Below are 17,040 nucleotides of genomic sequence, written 5' to 3' on the forward strand. Positions count from 1 at the left end.
TGGTGGTGGCAGTGTGATGGTTTGGAGATGCTTTGCTGCCTCAGGATCTGGACGACTTGCCTTAATAGGAGGAAACATGAATTCTTCTCTGTATCAGAGAATTCTACAGGAGAATCTGTATGTGAGCTGAAGCTCATCTGGATCATGTAGCAAGACAATGATCCAAAACATACAATCAAGTCTACATGAAAATGTTTAAAAAGTAACACATTTCAAGTTTTGGAATGACCTAGTCAAAGTCCAGACATAATCCCAATTGAGATGTTGTGGCAGGACTTGAAACGAGCAGTTCTTGCTTGAAAACCCACAAATGTCACTCAGTTAAAGCAGTTCTGCATGGAAGAGTGGGCCAAAATTCCTCCACAGCGATGTGAGAGACCGATCAACAACTACAGGAAGCATTTGGTTGCAGTCATTGCAGCTAAAGGTGGCACACCCAGTTATTGTGTGTATAGGGGGCAATTACTTTTTCACACAGGGAAATTGGGTGTTGCATAACTTTGTAAAAATACGTTTTTTTTGTGTGTTATTTGGAAACTCCGGTTCCCTTCATCTAAGAGCCGGTTTTGATTGAATATCGAATAACATTCAATATTAAAAATAAAATCAGAATGGGGGCCAATACTTTTTTAATCCTCCTCCACCTCCTCTTTGACTTCGGTCTCCTGCTCTTCTTCTTTCATTCCTCTACCTCTAACTTCTGTCTCTATGTTCCTTTTCAATCTCTTCCTCTTAGTCCTCTCTCTCTCTCCTCCCTTTCTTCTCCTCCACCACATTCTCTTCTTCCACTTTAAATTCTCTCTCTTCCTCTTTAACAATCACATTGACTTACAGTGGTTCACTGCGGTCCTCCAGCTTCTCTGGACACCACTGTGAACTTCTCTAGGCTGGAAGACTACAGCCCAAACCGGGGGACTCGGGTTCAGACATAGTAGGCTAGTAGGTGTATCTGTAGGTGGTTTAGTCAAAAGAGGTAGATACAGTGGAGGGTTTGTTTCACATTGCTAGCTCAAGCTACATTCTAATTACTGATAAAGTCGTAGCGAACTAGCTAGCTAAGTTAGTTGTTAAAATTACAACTTCTCATCACAGGTCGAGTTAACTTCAATGACTTTACTACCCATTAACACGCAAGGTTTCAAGTTCAAACCCCTGAGCTGACAAGGTACAAATCTGTTGCTCTGCCCCTGAACAGGCAGTTAACCCACTGTTCCTAGGCCGTCATTGAAAATAAGAATTTGTTGTTAACTGACTTGCTTAGTTAAATAAAGGTAAAATAAAAATTGCTTGCGGTACAGTTTTGGAAACATAAGGACATTATCTTTCACATCGGCAAGAAATTATTTTATTTTTTTATACTAAAAAGGTTCAATTACTTGGGGTTCCTAAAGTGGCAAAATGTCCATGTTCCAGCACTTGTTAACGGAAGACCGAGGCGACCACTTGTACCTAACTAGCATGCTCCAAACACCTGTGTGTAACGGAAGGAAGGACGGCAGAAAGTGTTGTAAGTGAAAAATACTGTCTGCTACAACTGTGATAAAGCCGGTTACAGTATACAGCAGGTGTATATTTTGCAACTCTGAAATAATTTTGATGTGATATGAAAGTAGAGCGATTTTATGTTTCTAGAACCATATCGTAATTGAGAATCGATTCACGTTTAGATGGATAAACCTTGTTGATATCAATACCAAATTCAGTGAGGTTCATTTTAGGGACATTCATGATAGCAATGACAAGTTGACAGTGGATTTACAGAGGTTTAAATGGAAACGTAAAATCAAATGTAACAGCCATCTTTAACAGCCAACTTTTCTCAAACTAAGTTAAGACATGTACCATGGATATACATTCCATATTTGGTTCTATGGTTCAAGATTTCTGCAGTATTTTTATCATTATTTGTGGCTGTTTGAATGCATAAATGTTGTTTATTTTTTATTTTACCTTTATTTAACTAGGCAAGTCAGTTAAGAACAAATTCTTATTTTCAATGACGGCCTAGGAACAGTGGGTTAACTGCCTGTTCAGGGGCAGAACGACAGATTTGTACCTTGTCAGCTCGGGGGTTTGATCTTGCAACCTTCCGGTTACTAGTCCAACGCTCTAACCACTAGGCTACGCTGCCGCCCCATGTTGTTTTCTCAAACTCTTTAGGGACTATTGTGATTAGTCCAAGGACCACATTTGGAGTGAATTTGACTTTTAGTCCATGAGAATAATATTTTGTATGATTTATTATTAGCATTACATAGTCAAAGTGAATTGTTAATGGTTTCCTTAATTGCTTAAGATATCAATGCCAAAGTTAACAATGTTCATCATAGTAATGGCTTTGATGACCCCAAGTTTCCATTATGGCTATTGTGGAGTGGATTTACAAAGGATTTAAATGGACAAGTAAAATCTGATTTATCAATAACTCAGCCGTCTCTTAACCAATCCCTTAGCTTTTCTCAAACTAAGTTAATGGTTTGGGTGTTATTTGGACTTATTGTTCATGAGAAGTTTTTCAAATGTTTTCAGAAATTTCCAAGATAGATTTTCCTCTATCCTGGCAAACCTTGTGGGTCCCTGAGGCAAATATGTTCAGCACAAGGAAAGAAATATTAATACCAAATTTCAAGTCTCTTGGTCAAATGGAGAGAAGAATATGAGGGTTTACGTGAGGCTGCTTATAACAGAGCCACCTATAGGCCAATCAGTGCCATTATTATTGACCAAGCTACTCATGGCCTCTAGTTTTTGTGTGCCAAATTAGAATAAACAGTTAACAATCTATGCCTCAGTCATTTGAGCATAAAAAAAAGACTACAGAGAACCTCTAATTATTCAAGTAATCGTCAAGTAATTGAATGCAGCAGCTCCATTCCCATTCATTGAAATGCATTCAATTTGCATGCACGTGCACACGTTCCTGACTCCAGTCACTGGGCAAGATCAAGCGGATCACTTTTGTAAAGTCATCCTTGGGTCACCACCTTTCAAAGTGTGTTGCATTATGGTCGACTTCATAACTTTTACAAAAATCGTGTGATTAAAAATAAAATCTTGAAAAATGAAGCCCAAATACCACCTTACAGTGCATTCAGAAAGTATTCATATCCCTGGACTTTTTCCACATTTTGTTACAGCCTTATCCTAAAATTAATGTAACTATTTATTTTCCTCAACAATCTACACACAATACCCCATAATGTCAACGTGACCCACAAGCATTATTTCAATATACAATACTCAAACACATGACTTTGAATCCTCTACTTTCGCCACTATCATTTTTATTTCATAATATAGCTAGTGTTTATAATATGACACCCAAGTTAAAAGGTTGTCACCCATTCTTCCTTCACCTCCACAAATATCTACCTATTATACCCATGATTACCATCATTTATTAGACATCCAGTGTTTATTACATGATACTCAAGGTTTATAAGATGTTACCCAGGGTTGAAGTGGTAAAACAATAGGTTAGGTAACCGCTGAGCAGTGATCCAGAGACAAGTTGTGTGGACATTAATGCCAGAACCCCTGACCTATTTTGGGGGGGGGGGGGTCCTATTCCCATAACAAAAGCAGCAGAACTCACTTTAACAGATATGTCGTCAGATTTGATGAGTGACCGAAACCTTTCCCATACTCAGAGCAGTGATTAGGCTTCTCTCGTGTGTGCGTAAGCTGGTGTCTATTTAGGGTCTGTAAAAGGGAAAAACTCATCCCGCAAACTGAGCAGTGGTAAGGCTTCTCTCCGGTGTGAGTTTGCTGGTGTACCTTCAGGGCTGCTACTCGACTGAAACCATTCCCACACTGAGAGCAGTGGAAAAGTTTATTTCCTGTGTGAGTGAACTGGTGTCTCGTTAGGTCTCCTGCCCGACTGAAACCCTTCCCACACTGAGAGCAGTGATGATGCTTCTCTCCTGTGTGAATTAGCTGGTGTGTCTTCAGAGTTGATGAATGACTGAAACTCTTCCCACACTGAGAGCAGAGGAAAGGCTTCTTTCCTGTGTGAGTTATTTGGTGTCTATTTAAGTTCTGTGAAAGAGAGAAACTCTTCCCACAAACAGAGCAATGGAAAGGTTTCTCCCCTGTGTGAGTTCGCTGGTGTATGTTTAGTTTGCTTGGGGTCTGAAAACTCTTTCCACATTGACCACATGGGTGTGTCTTTCTTTTTTTTGTCGGTTTTGATTTGAGGTGAATTGGACAAATAAAACTGTCTCTGCAATCTGAGCAGGGGTGGGGCCTACAAGTGTGCCTTCTCAACTCCTCTGGATCATAGAAACTAGTGAAGCAGTCCATGCAGTGGTGATGTTTCTGTCTTGAGTTTCTCCGTCTGTGTTGTTTATGGTTTCCTGATGCTGTGGAACTGGGCTCACTGTCTGAACCTGGGTTGGAGCTCTCTCCTGTGGGAATATGAACAGATATGGGGTTAAGGCCTTTTTCTCACCAAGTCCATTTTTTGTCCTAATAATTCGGACCAAAAAGGAAAATATGAGCATGTGATGTTTGATGCCTTTCACACCAATTGCGAAATATCGTCCTTCTGCAACCCGTCAATAATTTATTCGGACCCATGAGCACCAGGTAATTTCCATGTAAAAGGACCCATGAGCACCAGGTAATTTCCATGTAAAAGGACCCATGAGCACCAGGTCATTTCTATGTAAAAGGACCCATGAGCACCAGGTCATTTCTATGTAAAAGGACCCATGAGCACCAGGTCATTTCTATGTAAAAGGACCCATGAGCACCAGGTCATTTCTATGTAAAAGGACCCATGAGCACCAGGTCATTTCTATGTAAAAGGACCCATGAGCACCAGGTCATTTCTATGTAAAAGGACCCATGAGCACCAGGTCATTTCTATGTAAAAGGACCCATGAGCACCAGGTCATTTCTATGTAAAAGGACCCATGAGCACCAGGTCATTTCCATGTAAAAGGACCCATGAGCACCAGGTCATTTCCATGTAAAAGGACCCATGAGCACCAGGTCATTTCCATGTAAAAGGACCCATGAGCACCAGGTCATTTCCATGTAAAAGGACCCATGAGCACCAGGTCATTTCTATGTAAAAGGAGCACCAGGTCATTTCTATGTAAAAGGAGCACCAGGTCATTTCCATGTAAAAGGACCCATGAGCACCAGGTCATTTCCATGTAAAAGGACCCATGAGCACCAGGTCATTTCCATGTAAAAGGACCCATGAGCACCAGGTCATTTCCATGTAAAAGGACCCATGAGCACCAGGTCATTTCCATGTAAAAGGACCCATGAGCACCAGGTCATTTCCATGTAAAAGGACCCATGAGCACCAGGTCATTTCCATGTAAAAGGACCCATGAGCACCAGGTCATTTCCATGTAAAAGGACCCATGAGCACCAGGTCATTTCCATGTAAAAGGACCCATGAGCACCAGGTCATTTCCATGTAAAAGGACCCATGAGCACCAGGTCATTTCCATGTAAAAGGACCCATGAGCACCAGGTCATTTCCATATAAAAGGACCCATGAGCACCAGGTCATTTCCATGTAAAAGGACCCATGAGCACCAGGTCATTTCCATGTAAAAGGACCCACGAGCACCAGGTCATTTCCATGTAAAAGGACCCATGAGCACCAGGTCATTTCTATGTAAAAGGACCCATGAGCACCAGGTCATTTCCATGTAAAAGGACCCATGAGCACCAGGTCATTTCTATGTAAAAGGACCCATGAGCACCAGGTCATTTCCATGTAAAAGGACCCATGAGCACCAGGTCATTTCTATGTAAAAGGACCCATGAGCACCAGGTCATTTCTATGTAAAAGGACCCATGAGCACCAGGTCATTTCCATGTAAAAGGACCCATGAGCACCAGGTCATTTCCATGTAAAAGGACCCATGAGCACCAGGTAATTTCCATGTAAAAGGACCCATGAGCACCAGGTCATTTCTATGTAAAAGGACCCATGAGCACCAGGTCATTTCTATGTAAAAGGACCCATGAGCACCAGGTCATTTCCATGTAAAAGGACCCATGAGCACCAGGTCATTTCCATGTAAAAGGACCCATGAGCACCAGGTCATTTCCATGTAAAAGGACCCATGAGCACCAGGTCATTTCTATGTAAAAGGACCCATGAGCACCAGGTCATTTCTATGTAAAAGGACCCATGAGCACCAGGTCATTTCCATGTAAAAGGACCCATGAGCACCAGGTCATTTCCATGTAAAAGGACCCATGAGCACCAGGTCATTTCCATGTAAAAGGACCCATGAGCACCAGGTCATTTCCATGTAAAAGGACCCATGAGCACCAGGTCATTTCTATGTAAAAGGACCCATGAGCACCAGGTCATTTCTATGTAAAAGGACCCATGAGCACCAGGTCATTTCTATGTAAAAGGACCCATGAGCACCAGGTCATTTCTATGTAAAAGGACCCATGAGCACCAGGTCATTTCTATGTAAAAGGACCCATGAGCACCAGGTCATTTCTATGTAAAAGGACCCATGAGCACCAGGTCATTTCTATGTAAAAGGACCCATGAGCACCAGGTCATTTCCATGTAAAAGGACCCATGAGCACCAGGTCATTTCTATGTAAAAGGACCCATGAGCACCAGGTCATTTCTATGTAAAAGGACCCATGAGCACCAGGTCATTTCTATGTAAAAGGACCCATGAGCACCAGGTCATTTCTATGTAAAAGGACCCATGAGCACCAGGTCATTTCTATGTAAAAGGACCCATGAGCACCAGGTCATTTCCATGTAAAAGGACCCATGAGCACCAGGTCATTTCCATGTAAAAGGACCCATGAGCACCAGGTCATTTCCATATAAAAGGACCCATGAGCACCAGGTCATTTCCATGTAAAAGGACCCATGAGCACCAGGTCATTTCCATGTAAAAGGACCCATGAGCACCAGGTCATTTCCATGTAAAAGGACCCATGAGCACCAGGTCATTTCCATGTAAAAGGACCCATGAGCACCAGGTCATTTCCATGTAAAAGGACCCATGAGCACCAGGTCATTTCCATGTAAAAGGACCCATGAGCACCAGGTCATTTCCATGTAAAAGGACCCATGAGCACCAGGTCATTTCCATGTAAAAGGACCCATGAGCACCAGGTCATTTCCATATAAAAGGACCCATGAGCACCAGGTCATTTCCATGTAAAAGGACCCATGAGCACCAGGTCATTTCCATGTAAAAGGACCCATGAGCACCAGGTCATTTCTATGTAAAAGGACCCATGAGCACCAGGTCATTTCCATGTAAAAGGACCCATGAGCACCAGGTCATTTCTATGTAAAAGGACCCATGAGCACCAGGTCATTTCCATGTAAAAGGACCCATGAGCACCAGGTCATTTCCATGTAAAAGGACCCATGAGCACCAGGTCATTTCCATGTAAAAGGACCCATGAGCACCAGGTCATTTCCATGTAAAAGGACCCATGAGCACCAGGTCATTTCCATGTAAAAGGACCCATGAGCACCAGGTCATTTCCATGTAAAAGGACCCATGAGCACCAGGTCATTTCCATGTAAAAGGACCCATGAGCACCAGGTCATTTCCATGTAAAAGGACCCATGAGCACCAGGTCATTTCCATGTAAAAGGACCCATGAGCACCAGGTCATTTCTATGTAAAAGGACCCATGAGCACCAGGTCATTTCTATGTAAAAGGACCCATGAGCACCAGGTCATTTCCATGTAAAAGGACCCATGAGCACCAGGTCACTTCCATGTAAAAGGACCCATGAGCACCAACATGTGAAGTTCATAGCAGCATGTCAAATTAGATCTCAAATATAGACCACTTTTCATTTGACAAATGAAGGCATATATACACATTTTAAACATTTTCCATCCTAAAAATGTGAAATAAGCAAAGATTTCTGGTCAAACATATGGTAAAGGGGTCTTCGGTAAAAATAAGTCTTACGGTATCAGAAATACATCAGAACACAATAAGGAAGTAAAGACGCCAACTAATATTAGCACTTCTATTTAGATTAGGATCAACTTCTCGGCCTTCCGTAAGTTTAAGAAACAATGCCTTGTGTCTTGTAATTCTGTTACCAGAAACCCACATATCTTGAAGATATTGTCTAATTTCTCTCCCTCATGAGGATAATGAAAGTTCACAGAAATAACAAGTAAAAGGTAGAACTATTAATTAAATTTGAATGTTTTAATGATTCAAAAGAAAATTGATATCAGTAAAGTGTTAACTCGAAATTACCAAAATCAGTAACATAATTTCTGAAAAATCAGTAATGTAATTGTAATAGGCTACAATGGATAATCATAGTAGTCACAAAACACAAATTGGGTTCACAGGTTTGGACAGCACAGTAGAGTATAGTTCAGTAAAAGAGTTAAGTACAGTAGACGTTTATGAATCGTTGAGAGGTGGTCCAGACTGGACCGACCTAATTTGGTCGTTTGGAGGCAGAGCTCATTAAAATAGCTAGCCAGTGTAGAATAATGCCCAAAGTAGGATATTGCGTAGTTATACCTTTTGTGTACCTATTTAGGGTACATCACCATAAAGAGAGTGACATTGATATCCAAATGATCTCCATTTCTGTGTAGTACAGATCAGGAATCCATGATGAAGTCCGTTACCACAATTCCGTTACCGGGTGTAAATCCACTTCAATAACCAAAAGAGATTTTTTTTCCCAAAGACAATGTGTCATGTCACAGCTGAGACCCCATGATTTCTACAGATAATGTTGAATCTAAATTCAGAGCAGATATTTAAGAGTTTTGGGGAAAACGTGGACACAAACTGTTTCTAAACTTTGCATCTGCACAGTTCTTCCAGTAAATGTATTTTTGTCAAAAAATATTCAGAGGAAATTGTTAAAAGTAGTCCTTGTGCATAGAGTTGTATGGTTTGTTAACGCTTGAAAATCAATGGTTTTTGTTAGGCATATATTTTAAGTAAAAAGTCTCAGGACAATTCTGTTATGATGGAATTGCCCCACTACAATATTATTTCTGTCATTACACAGTCCTTCCTCTCTGCAGCAGCGTTTGATGTTGAACAAATATTTAATTAAAGTGTGGGGGAAAACGCATCAGACTTGTGAATGGTTTTCAGGGTTGGGGTCAATTCCGTTTCAATTCAGAAAGTAAACCTAATTCCAATTTCAACATTTCCTCATGGAAAAGCATTGAAGAGAATTGGAATTTCAGTGTGATTCCTGAATTGACCCCAACTCTGATGGTTTTGTGTGTCAAAAATCAGAATCCAGTTTCCCAGAATATGTAACGCAGTTGGTGTGAAAAGACCTTTAAAATCAGAAACAAAGCATTGAAGGGGGCTTTAAAATACTTGTTGATACAAGTAGAAGCACTATAATAGGGTTTTAGAATCCCCAGTGGGCGCCAAGGCACCAACTTCTCTCCGTACTCCACACCTGAACTTACCTGGGTCAGTGATACTATCTACTTCCTCCTCTTCCTCTAGATCTGGAGCAGACACTTCCCTGTTCTCCTCTTCTTCTTCTTCTTTGACTGCTCTTTCACCCTCCTCTTCTTCTTCTTTGACTGCTCTTTCCTCCTCCTCTTCTTCTTCTTTGACTGCTCTCTCCTCCACCTCTTCTTCTTTGACTGCTCTCTTCTCCACCTCTCCTTCTTTGACTGCTCTTTCCTCCTCCTCTTCTTCTTCTTCGACTGCTCTTTCCTCCACTTCTTCTTTGACAGCTCTCTCCTCTACCTCTTCTTCTTTGACTGCTCTCTCCTCCACCTCTTCTTGGATTTCTGTCTCCTCTTCTTCCTCTTTGACAATCACATTAAGTTCCAGTGTTTGACTGCAGTCCTCCAGCTTCACTGACACCATCTCTGGACCCTGCTGTGAGCTTCTATGTGATGGAACACCACAGCTAGAACCTGGGGACTCCATGGACTTGGGTTCAGCCATGGCAGGTTAGAAGGTAGGTGGATCTGCAGGTGGTATAGTCATAAGAGGCAGATACAGTGGAGGGTGAGTTGCACATAGCTAGCTGAAACTATACTGAACAAAAATATAAAAACACAACATGTAACAATTTCAGAAATACACATCAGCACCCCCCTTCTCAGGATGATCCCGCAGGTGAAGGTGTCAGTGATGTGGAGGTCTGGGTTGGCGTGGTTACACCTGGTCTACTGGTTGGATGTACTACCAAATTCTCCAAAACAACTCGAGGTGGCTTATGGTAGAGAAATTAACATGAATTATCTGGCAACAGCTCTGTTGGACATTTCTGCAGTCAGTATGCCATTTGTACCCTCCCTCAAAACCTGAGACATCTGTAGCATAATGTTGGATGACAAAACTGCACATTTTAGAGTGGCCTTTTATTGTTCCCAGCACAAGGTGCACCTGTGTAATGACCGTGCTGTTTAATCAGCTTCTTGATATGCCACACCTGTCAGGTAGATGGATTATTTTGGTAAATTAGAGATGCTCACTATAAGGGATGTAAACAACTTTGTGCACAACATTTCAGAGAAATAAGCTTTGTATGCATATGGAACATTTCTGGGATCTTATTTCAGCTCATGAAAAATGGAACCAACACATTACATGTTGCATTTTATATTTTTGTAAATGACCATGGCACTCCTGCCGGACTGCCAGTTGTAGAGCTCTATTAAAAATAAATTGGGTGTTTATCACCCTGTCTCTCCTCCCTGCTGCAGCGACCACCACAGAACATCAGTGTTTATCGCCTCGTCCGTGTTGCTGAAGCTGCAACATAATTACAGCCATTTCTGACTGAAAAGTTGTTAACGAAATCCTTCATTTGTTTTGCAAAAACCTTCCTTATTCCCTCAACCTGTAAGCATCTCACGCATGTAAGCAATAGGGGCTGACCTAAAGCATATCAATATCACAATAATACATTGATTATAACAAATACCGTGACAGCAACATTTGACAGCAAAATGGATGCAGAGGACGTGACAAATTAACTCGAAACGGGGGAATTGTTTACAGGTTACTCAGGGGGTAAAGGGGAAGTCAGATTATGTGGAATAAATGTGACTAGTTGTGGAAAATACTGGAGATCTATAAAAAAAGGTAAGTAGCCAGCACTGAGTGCATATTATATTGTGCCAAACAGGTGCTGATAGATTACAATATACTTTTTTCTGACCGTTTGGAACAACGTAAACAACACCAAACAAATGATAAGCATACCAGAGTGTCTGTTGTCACGTTTTTCTTTGTTGTAAAGCCTTTATTACAGCAAAGACTAAAAAAGCGTTGCATTAATTTGTGAAATTTGCAATTTCCGAAATGGAACGGTTTACGTGCTTTAAGGCTAATTATTCAATGGTCGCTTTTGTTATTTTAAAAACAGAAATGCTTTGATTGCATTTCTAAATCAGGAATGACTCGTGTGATGACATGAATGAATAAATGATTGATACAGTAGCCTACATAGACGTATTGAAATATAGGCCTTAGTAAATGACGGTATTAAGACTAAGGATGCGCTCTTAGGCCTACAGATCGATGGTGCTGTACTAAGCCTACTAATGATAATGACATGACTTACTATTATAATGATCATAAGAATAACAATAAGAAGGATATGGGGGGGGGGGGGGGGGGGGGTGTTATATAATTTTCCGGACAATTTGGAACAGTGTAAAAACAATCGATCTGGTCTAACGAAAGAAAGTGTAAAGCCTTTAGTACAGCAAAGATTAAAAACAGACACATTTGTGAAATAGTTTATCCGTCGTGTGGTTGTGAGGCTTGGTGCTCACGGAATCAGTAGGCTTTTAAACAAACACTCAGACAGGCAACAGAAGCAGGATCTGTCTTATTTCTAGAGATATATGGATGATTTATTTTACTTTTATTGAACTAGGCAAGTCGGTTAAGAACAAATTCTTATTTACAATGACGGCCTAGGAACAGTGGGTTAACACCCTTGTTCAGGGGCAGAATCACAGATGTTTACCTTGTCAGCTTGGGGATTCGATCTCGCAACCTTTCGGTTACTGGCACAATGCTCTAACCACTAGGCTACCTGCCGCCCCAAACTTAACAGTTAGGCTATTGATTATTGACCTAATGAAGATGGGGTTTCCTAACTCCACCGAATCGTTCAACACCTATATGCTGGATAACTGTGCTATTATGCACATAGCAACATGGTCTAGGAAAAGGCACCAATTCAACAGCGCACTGATGTGTTTCAGACCTGCGGACAGCGACCGCTATCCAACGTGGGAGAAAGTGCATGTTATTAAACCAATGTTGTATTAGTGTTGTTCTGACAATATAACACAATTACAGTAGCACGTCTTAGACTGATTGACTGGACCATCCCCACGGCCTCCACAATGGATCAGTCCACTCAGACAGGAGCCAATCAGAAAGGTGACACCATGAATTAATTATTTATTTTTTACTAAAGAAATATCAGACGACCAACAGCCAAACAATGGACCAGTTGACTAAATAGGGTCAGCCCTGAGACAAAGCCTATAGGCACTCACTCAGCCCACACACAGGCATTCCTGTGATGTTTCAGAAAGTTGCATGACAATACAAATCAATAATGCATTTAGTTTCATGATTAACTTGGGCAAATTAATGAACGTTCTAAGTTCAATACATTTGATATCAAAAAAAAAAAATGTTTTAATGTCTGGATTCTGTCCGTGTTCTCCGCAATGCGTATTTTATAGGGCCTACAATTGATCAATTACCTCAGGCCATGCCCCTTCCCTCCACACCTGTTCCCACTCTTTAATCACCTCTCTGCCTTTTACCTCAGGCCACGTCCCACAGGTTAGAGCATAGTAACCAAAAGCTTGCTGGATCGAATCCCCAAGATGACAAGGTAAAAATCTGTCGTTCTGCCCCTGAGCAAGGCAGTTAACCCACTGTTCCCCGGGCGCCGAAGACGGGGAGGTCGAATAAGGCAACCCACGCAACTCTCTGATTCAGAGGGGTTGGTTTAAATGCTGAAGACACATTTCAGTTGAAGGCATTCAGTTGAACAACTGACTAGGTATCCCCCTTTCCATCCACACCTGTTCCCACTCTCTAATCCACTCTACATTTTACCTTAGGCCACACCCCTTTCCTCCACACCTGTTTCCACTCTAATCACCTCTGGTCTCTAATACAAGTAGCATGCTACCTTTACCTTTGTAGATGCCACGGGGTGAAAATCTCATATCCCGATATAGCATTTTCTGTCAATTTAATGAATAAATAGTTTATATAAAACGACCACATGTAAAGGCCTATTATTACATTTTAAATTAGAACTCAAAAGGTTGTTACTCATTTGATTATTTCTCCTTTTATTTAGAACCTTTGCAATTTTTCAATTAAGCATGTAACAAAATACTGTGTATATAAAAAAAAGTAAATAGAAAACACTACCCAAAAATATAGGCCTTAAATATATTTTGGGGGGCTTCCCTGTTTTGCACGTTTTGGTATTAATACGTGTCACATATCAATTTGGTACCTTGGGTCGAGTTGTGTGTTAACACCACTGATGAAACCCCCGTTTCTCGACGTGTAAATTGGGGCCATGTCTTTGCAGATGTAAGTTGGAACTGCAGCTGTTATCTCCTTTCATCTTCGTGGTTCTTTGTCATATGGTGTGCCGTGGGCAAAAGCCTCTTGCAACGTTTGAGTCGGGGTTTGTTTTGAGCACTCGACTGTACTTTTTTGGGTCTCATCGGTAGACTCTCCGTACTGTTTCACATGATTCTTGGGTAGGTGGTAAAAGAGGTTAGTGGTGTTTGAGCCTGTTGTTGGGACCGGCCTGCGGCATATTTCGCAGAGGACGGGTTTCTGGGGCTTTTTTCATACCCAAACCACGTCCACGCGACCGAAGTAGCCCCTCTTTTAGCTACGAGCTCCGTGTCACGTTCACTCTCCTGTTTGTTTGTGTTGGCAATTTCCTTCCACACTGCACGTAAAGCGATTGGCGAAAAATATTGCCGTCAAGTGTGATTTGCGACAAGGGAATAAACGTTTATCGTCACACGCTATATATCGTAATATATAGTCCTATATTACGGTGTAGAAGTATTACGATTCTGTATTGCTGCCCTGTCGCTATAGTAACTTAAGCATGTACAGAGCCTTCAGAAAGTATTCACACCCCTTGATGTTTCCCCACATTATGTTGTTACAGCCTGGATTCAATTGAGATTTTGTGTCACTGGCCTACACACAATAGCCCATAATGTCAGTGGAATTATGTTGACTTTTTTTAAAAAATAATTTTAAAAAATTAAAGCTGAAATGTCTTGAGCCAATAAGTATTCAACCCCTTTACAACAAGTCCCTAACTTTTTTTTAAGGAGTAAAAATGTGCTTAACAAGTCACATTGATTTGAATGGACTCTCTGTGTGCAATAATGGTGTTTAACATGATTATTGAATGATTACCTCATCTCTGTACCCGACACATACAATAATCTGTAAGGTCGAGCAGTGAATTTCAAACACAGATTCAACCACATACCAGGGAGGTTTTCTAGTGCCTCGCAAAGAAGGGCACCTATTGGTAGATGTGTCAAAAATAAACATATAACAGACATTGAATATCCCTTTGAGCAGGGTGAAGTTATTGATTACACTTTGGATAGTGTATCAATACACCCAGTCACTACAAAGATACGGCGTCCTTCCTAACTCAGTTGCTGGAGAGAAAAAGAAACCACTCAGCAATTTCACAGTGGCCAATGGTGACTAAAACAAGGAGTTTAATACATTGTAGTTACTCTACAATACTAACCTAATGAAAGAGTGAAAAGGAAGCCTGTACAGAATAAAAAATATTCAAAATCATGCATCCTGTTTGCAATAAAGCACTGAAGTAAAACTGAAAATTTTTTACAAAGAAATTAACTTTATGTCCTGAATACACCGCGTTATGTTTGGGGCAAATCCAACACACTGAGTACCACTCATATTCCAAGCATGGTGGTGGCGGCTTCATCATGTTGTGGCTATGCGTGTCATCGGCAAGGACTAGGGAGTTTTAGAATGAAGAAATAAATGGAATAGAGCTAAGCACAGACAAAATCCTGGTTCAGTCTGTTTCAACAGACATTCACCTTTCATCAGGACAATAACCTACAACACTAAGGTCAAATATACACTGGATTGCTTACTAAGATGACATTGAATGTTCCTAGTTACAGTTTTGACTTAAATCAGCTTGACAATACATGGCAATACTTAAATGGTTGTCTAGCAATGATCAACAACCAACTTGCCAGAGCTTGAAGTTTGCAAGTATTGTACAGTCCAGGTGTGCAACGCTCTTAACCAGAAAAACTCACAGCTCTAATCACTGCCAAAGATGACTATAATATGTATTGAATCAGGGGTGTTAATTCTTATGTAAATGATACATTTCTGTATTTAAATTTAATACATTTGCTAACTTCTAAAAACATGTTTAAACTTGTATCGGATATTGTGTGTAGATGAGTGAGAGAAATCTGTAATCCATTTTGAATTCAGGTTGTAACAACAAAATCTGGAATAAGTCAGGGGGTATGAATACTTTCTGAAGGCACTGTATCAGAGGCCTGCAACACCTGTTCTGGACAGCCCATCCACATGGTGTGCAGGCTCTTGTTCCATACCAGCACTAAACAGTGGGTTCAGCTAAATCAAATAACCATAATCCTCAATTTAGCCCTTATTACTTGACATTCGTATGGGTATGAATACGTTCTAAAGGCACTGTAGCTATGGCTTATGATATGTCCCGTTTGTATAACCATGACCTGTTGATATGCTAATGCCCTCCTTTGTCATGTTTAGTCCTGGCAGTCTCATACATGTGTAACTATATATTAAGCCTAGTCATATGGCATTACTTCATGATTTATGCACTTTTGTTGATGTGTTCCTCATGCGTTTCTCTAGTCTCTCTTCTAGACCCCCACTTGCACTACCTTACCGTGCTACCGGCCTTTTCAAGCCCCAACTCCAACCCTTCCCCCATGTGCAACTGTGTTTATTATAAATACCCTCAACGTGGATTATCAACCTCCATCTCCTAAATGTGTTCTGACCGATGCTGCAACACCCCGGAACTAGCCTATACAGTCCACATAGTCTTTTATTTTTGAAATCGTAGCTACTGTAAGTAGTATGCTAGTACTAACAAATTTGGGTGGGTCTACATTGGGGCTATTGAAGTGATGAGAAAAAAAATGTGAATGTCGACTTCTAGCTAATCTCGGTTACCCAGAAGTAAATTATCGCTAAACTTAGGTGGTGGTGGAAAATAGTTCAGGACTGTTGCTCCTCTACATCACTGCTAGTAAACAAAACAAGCTAACGTTAGCTAGCTAACAGTAGATAGGTTGTTGGCCCTCAGTAGCGGTTAATCTTCCAATGAGGTTTGTACTGACGATTGATAATGGAAGCCAGACTTTATTCACGCTCATAAATAGTTCAACAGATCATAAACTCACCTTTAAAAATAGCCCTTTTCGTCAGTTGCTGGTTGAGTAAGGACACGCGACGAAAAGAAGCAGGAACGTAAACTTCCGCCCGCGTTTCTAAAACGGAAGTGACGTTTATATTTGTGCTGCCGTCAGTTAGATACTGTAGGTATGGAGCCAGCAACTCAACGGCTTTCCAATAAATCAAAAATATATAAGGCAGCTGCAAATTATATAGTATTGATACTTCTTCCTTCTGCCACTACCAAAACGCTACATAATTAAATAGTTAAACTCTATAAAAAAAAGGGGTCAGGACAGGCCAGTCATAGATGGAGCAAGCTGGCAAAGTTAACTAGCATCGTTAGCATTGGTGTGTGGGGATTTTGTTTGCAGCAGTGGTACTAACATATGAATTACCATGTGCCATCATTTGTTAGACATCCAGAGTTTTTACCGGATACTAAAGAAATTATTACATGTTGCCCAGAATTGAAGTGATAATACAGGGTAAGTAAATACTGAGTACTGATGACAAGTAGTGTTCATGTTAACGCAAGACCCCTGCTCTATTTTCACATAACAGTTG

At 40.9% G+C, this 17,040-nt stretch overlaps 1 protein-coding gene across 2 annotated transcripts; it reads right to left on the reverse strand.

The window, feature by feature from the left end:
- Positions 1-2,222: 2,222 nt before the first annotated feature.
- LOC116368217 (zinc finger protein 664-like) lies at positions 2,223-16,581 on the reverse strand. Of its 2 annotated transcripts, none has more exons than XM_031819147.1 (3): positions 16,482-16,581; positions 9,441-9,956; positions 2,223-4,406 (listed from the first exon to the last, which is right to left on the reverse strand). In XM_031819147.1, exons 2-3 carry the CDS (start codon positions 9,931-9,933, stop codon positions 3,592-3,594), a joined length of 1,308 nt encoding a protein of 435 aa, XP_031675007.1. In that variant the 5' UTR covers positions 9,934-9,956; positions 16,482-16,581; the 3' UTR covers positions 2,223-3,591. The 2 variants fall into 2 exon arrangements, with proteins under 2 accessions (XP_031675007.1, XP_031675008.1); XM_031819148.1 differs by lacking the exon at positions 16,482-16,581 and adding an exon at positions 13,499-14,071.
- Between the last annotated feature and the right edge of the window lie 459 nt (positions 16,582-17,040).

The sequence above is a fragment of the Oncorhynchus kisutch genome, unplaced genomic scaffold, assembly GCF_002021735.2.
Source record: "Oncorhynchus kisutch isolate 150728-3 unplaced genomic scaffold, Okis_V2 scaffold1890, whole genome shotgun sequence".
NCBI lineage: Eukaryota > Metazoa > Chordata > Actinopteri > Salmoniformes > Salmonidae > Oncorhynchus > Oncorhynchus kisutch.

What these genes read in the sequence shown, in the direction of transcription:
- LOC116368217 (XM_031819147.1), bottom strand. Translation starts at nt 9,933, where the DNA reads ATGGCTGAACCCAAGTCCATGGAGTCCCCAGGTTCTAGCTGTGGTGTT. An exon ending in AGATAGTATCACTGACCCAG is followed by an intron (nt 4,407 to 9,440) that starts GTAAGTTCAGGT and finishes ATATTCCCACAG; the next exon opens with GAGAGAGCTCCAACCCAGGT.